Here is a 3,110-nt window from a genome sequence, read left to right as displayed (position 1 = left end):
GATTTACAGCTCTTGATCTGCGCAGCGGAGATTGGATACACCTCTACCCACCCCCGCCCAGCAAGGCAGCTACGGGGACACGAAAGACAGTCTGTCCCTCTGTCCCAGGAGGTGCTTAAAGCAGCACTTATCCACCCGTCCCCATGCTTGCATTAAAAAAGGAGGAAACCCTAATGTACTACAGCAGGCACGTTAGTAAAACTTTTTAACACCTCAAACATAATTTTTTTTTAATTCATTCATATTACCTCGCTTTCTAAGAAAGCACCAATAAAGTGAAAAAAATATAAACCAAGAGCCTGGAGTAGGCAGTTACCGAAGGCTTAAAATTTTTGTTTGTAACTGAAGGTGGAGAAACATAGACTGTCCACAGAAAGTGTGAGAGGACCTAACGCTTAATGCATAGGACACTCACAAATGTAGTTTAAAAGGCAGTAACAATCAATTACAAAGGACGATAAGACCTCTTGGAGGAGTTATCAGAGACCAAGTTTTATTATTTTCCCTTTATTGTAAAAGTGCAAAATCATTCTGTACAAATCCATCATATAAAACACAGCACTCCGTAAAACATACAAAAGCATGTGGATCTCTAATAAGATCACAGAAATTATATTCTCCGTGTGCCCCCAGTATCATCATTCCACCGCAGCAACAGTTTCAGATGTCACTGTAGGACAGTGATGGTAAAACCCACACCACCTGGGCAGCGAGATGGCACATCACCTTTTAAACCTCGAGTAGGTCACAGATACCCTGTCAGTTCTCAAGATTCAAATAAATTAGATAAATAGGAGCGGGGCCGGGCGCCTCCGTGCCAGTGTCCGGGCCGGGCCCCAGCGAGCCCCTCACAAGTCGGGGTAGCCGCAGTAGTAGACGGCGCTGCTGGCGTCCGACACGGCCGACGAGATGGGAGCCGCGGCCTCGGGCGCCGACAGCGCGGCCGCCTCGTGGCCGCCGTAGGGCAGCCCCAGCTCGGGCTTGCAGGCGAAGCGCAGGTACTGCTCGAACTCCGTGCGGTCCACCTCGCCCAGCAGCTCCTCGGGCCGCAGCTGCTCCAGCTGCTCCCGGCACGGCGCCGACTCCGGCGGCGGCGACGGCTGCCCCACGGCCCCCGGCGGCAGCGGCGGGCCGCGCCCCGCTCCCGGCGGCTGGCACTGCCCGTAGTAGGCGTGCAGCGGCGCCGGGCAGCCCAGCAGCCCCTGCAGCGACCCGCCCGCGCCCAGCGCCTCCCCGGGCGCCAGGTGCCGCCGCAGCGACGCGCCCGACGGGCTCTCGGACGCCGCCGCCGCTGCCGGGTACTCGGCGGCCGCCGGGTGCGGGCCGTAGCCGTAGGGCACCAGCGCGCACTCCTCCTGCAGCCCCGCCGCGAAGAAGGACGCCTCGCTCTCCGCCGCGTCCAGCGGCGACGGGTCCGGGGTCGGCAGGCCGTAGCCGTCGAACGCGGCGCCCAGCGGCGGACAGTCCCGGTAGTGGCCCGCGCCCGCCGCCGCGTAGCCCTGCTCGCCGTACGCCAGTCCCGGGCCCTCCACGCACATCCTGCCGCCGCCGCCGCCGCCGGACACCTCGCTGCCCAGCCCGGGCCCCGCCGCCGCCGCCTCGGCCAGGCCCTGCTGCAGGAAGCCGCTCTCCACCCGCTTCAGGCGCTTCACCTGCTTCCGCCGCCGCGGCCGGTACTTGTAGTTCGGGTGGTCCTGCATGTGCTGCACCCGCAGCCGCTCCGCCTCCTCCACGAACGGACGCTTCTCCGCCAGCGACAGCGCCTTCCACGATTTACCTGCACCCACCGACACCGTCAGACCGCCCGCTCACCCTAAGGCACCCACGCCCGCTCCCGGCCACACCGACACCGCCCCCGCAGTCCGCAGCCCCGCATGGCCGTGCCCGATCCTCGCTCGCCCTCGGACGCGACCGCCATACCGGGACCCCGGCCCGACAGCCCACGGATATCCCCGCTCGCCGCCCACAGCCCCGACCCTGAGCTTCCCCGGGCTCCCCGCTCCCCTGGACCCGCCCCACGGGACCCCGCGCCCGCCCGCCCACGCTCGCTCACCCAGCATCTTGCTGAGCTCGGCGTTGTGCAGGTCCGGGTTCTGCTGCGCCAGCCGCTTGCGCTCGTCCTTCGCCCACACCATGAAGGCGTTCATGGGACGCCGGATCCGCGCCTCGCCCTTGCTCCGGCCGCCCGACGGCCCCGACGCCGCCGCGCCGCCCTTCGCCTTCGCCTCGCCCAGCGGGCTCAGCGCCTCTGCCGCCCACGGGCACATGGCCGGCATCATGATGGGCAGCGAGCACCGCCCCTGCACCTGGTCGTCGCTGCTGGCGTAGCCCGCATCGGGGCTGCTCATCTCGCACCGGGACCGGACGGGACGCGCCGCCGAGCGCCGCCAAAGCCGGCAGTTGCAGCCAAAGCCCACGGAACACCCTCAGCACTCGGAGCCCGCTCGCTGCTGCCGGAGCCCGGCCCGGCCCGGCCCTATTTGAGCCGCGGCGCGGCCAATGGGGCGGCGGGGGCGGGCGCGCAGCCGGACGGCGGCCGTGGCTCCCGCGGCGCTGCCCCGCGGGGCGGCCCCCAAGGCTCCTCCCGGCCCGGCCCGGCCCGGCTCGGCACCTGAGCGCATCGCGGGCTCCGCCGCGGCCAGCGCTGCCCCCGCCCCCGCGGGGGGACCCTGCCGGCTGTGCCTCGGGGCACCGGCAGCGCCTTCGGGAGCGCCGCCGGCTTCAGCCCTGCCCTCCGCAAGGGCAGCGCAGAGCGGCCCACGGGGCCGGGCGCTAAGGGACATCCCTGAGCGGAGCTGATATGAACTAGGGGAAAGGGACTGAGCATTTACAGTAGTGCCGAGATAGATACCCTGTAACACTCTGAGAGGCACAAGCAGCTTCTTCTGCAGGCAGATTTGGGATGTAGCTTGTTAATGAGAGGTCATAATCTCTGCCTCACAATGCAACTTCTTACTCTGTAGCGCTACCTAAGCATATTTCTCCTCGTGAGCACATGAAAGAGCTCAGCTGCCTGGACAGCAGGATGCTGAACCCATAGTAAACCCTATGATACGTATCGTCTCTCATTTTTTCATACTTCCTAATACGGTTATTCAGTGTCTGTCAAA

The 3,110-nt window shown here is 64.9% G+C and overlaps 1 protein-coding gene across 1 annotated transcript; it reads right to left on the bottom strand.

The window, feature by feature from the left end:
- Positions 1-487: 487 nt before the first annotated feature.
- On the bottom strand, positions 488-2,358 carry LOC115917686 (transcription factor SOX-17-like). Its single transcript, XM_030971915.1, has 2 exons — positions 2,054-2,358; positions 488-1,777 (listed from the first exon to the last, which is right to left on the bottom strand). The coding sequence occupies exons 1-2, from the start codon at positions 2,346-2,348 to the stop codon at positions 849-851; spliced, it is 1,224 nt and encodes a 407-aa protein (XP_030827775.1). The 5' UTR covers positions 2,349-2,358; the 3' UTR covers positions 488-848.
- Positions 2,359-3,110: the final 752 nt, after the last annotated feature.

This window comes from Camarhynchus parvulus, chromosome 2, assembly GCF_901933205.1.
Source record: "Camarhynchus parvulus chromosome 2, STF_HiC, whole genome shotgun sequence".
Taxonomy (NCBI): Eukaryota; Metazoa; Chordata; class Aves; order Passeriformes; family Thraupidae; genus Camarhynchus; species Camarhynchus parvulus.
The sequence above is the reverse complement of the archived record's forward strand: the minus strand, read 5'-3'. Positions and strand labels throughout refer to the sequence as shown.

Coding starts and splice junctions, on each gene's coding strand:
- LOC115917686 (XM_030971915.1), bottom strand. CDS start 2,348: ATGAGCAGCCCCGATGCGGGCTACGCCAGCAGCGACGACCAGGTGCAG. Junction 1,778..2,053: donor CGAGCTCAGCAAGATGCTGG/GTGAGCGAGCGT, acceptor CGGTGGGTGCAG/GTAAATCGTGGAAGGCGCTG.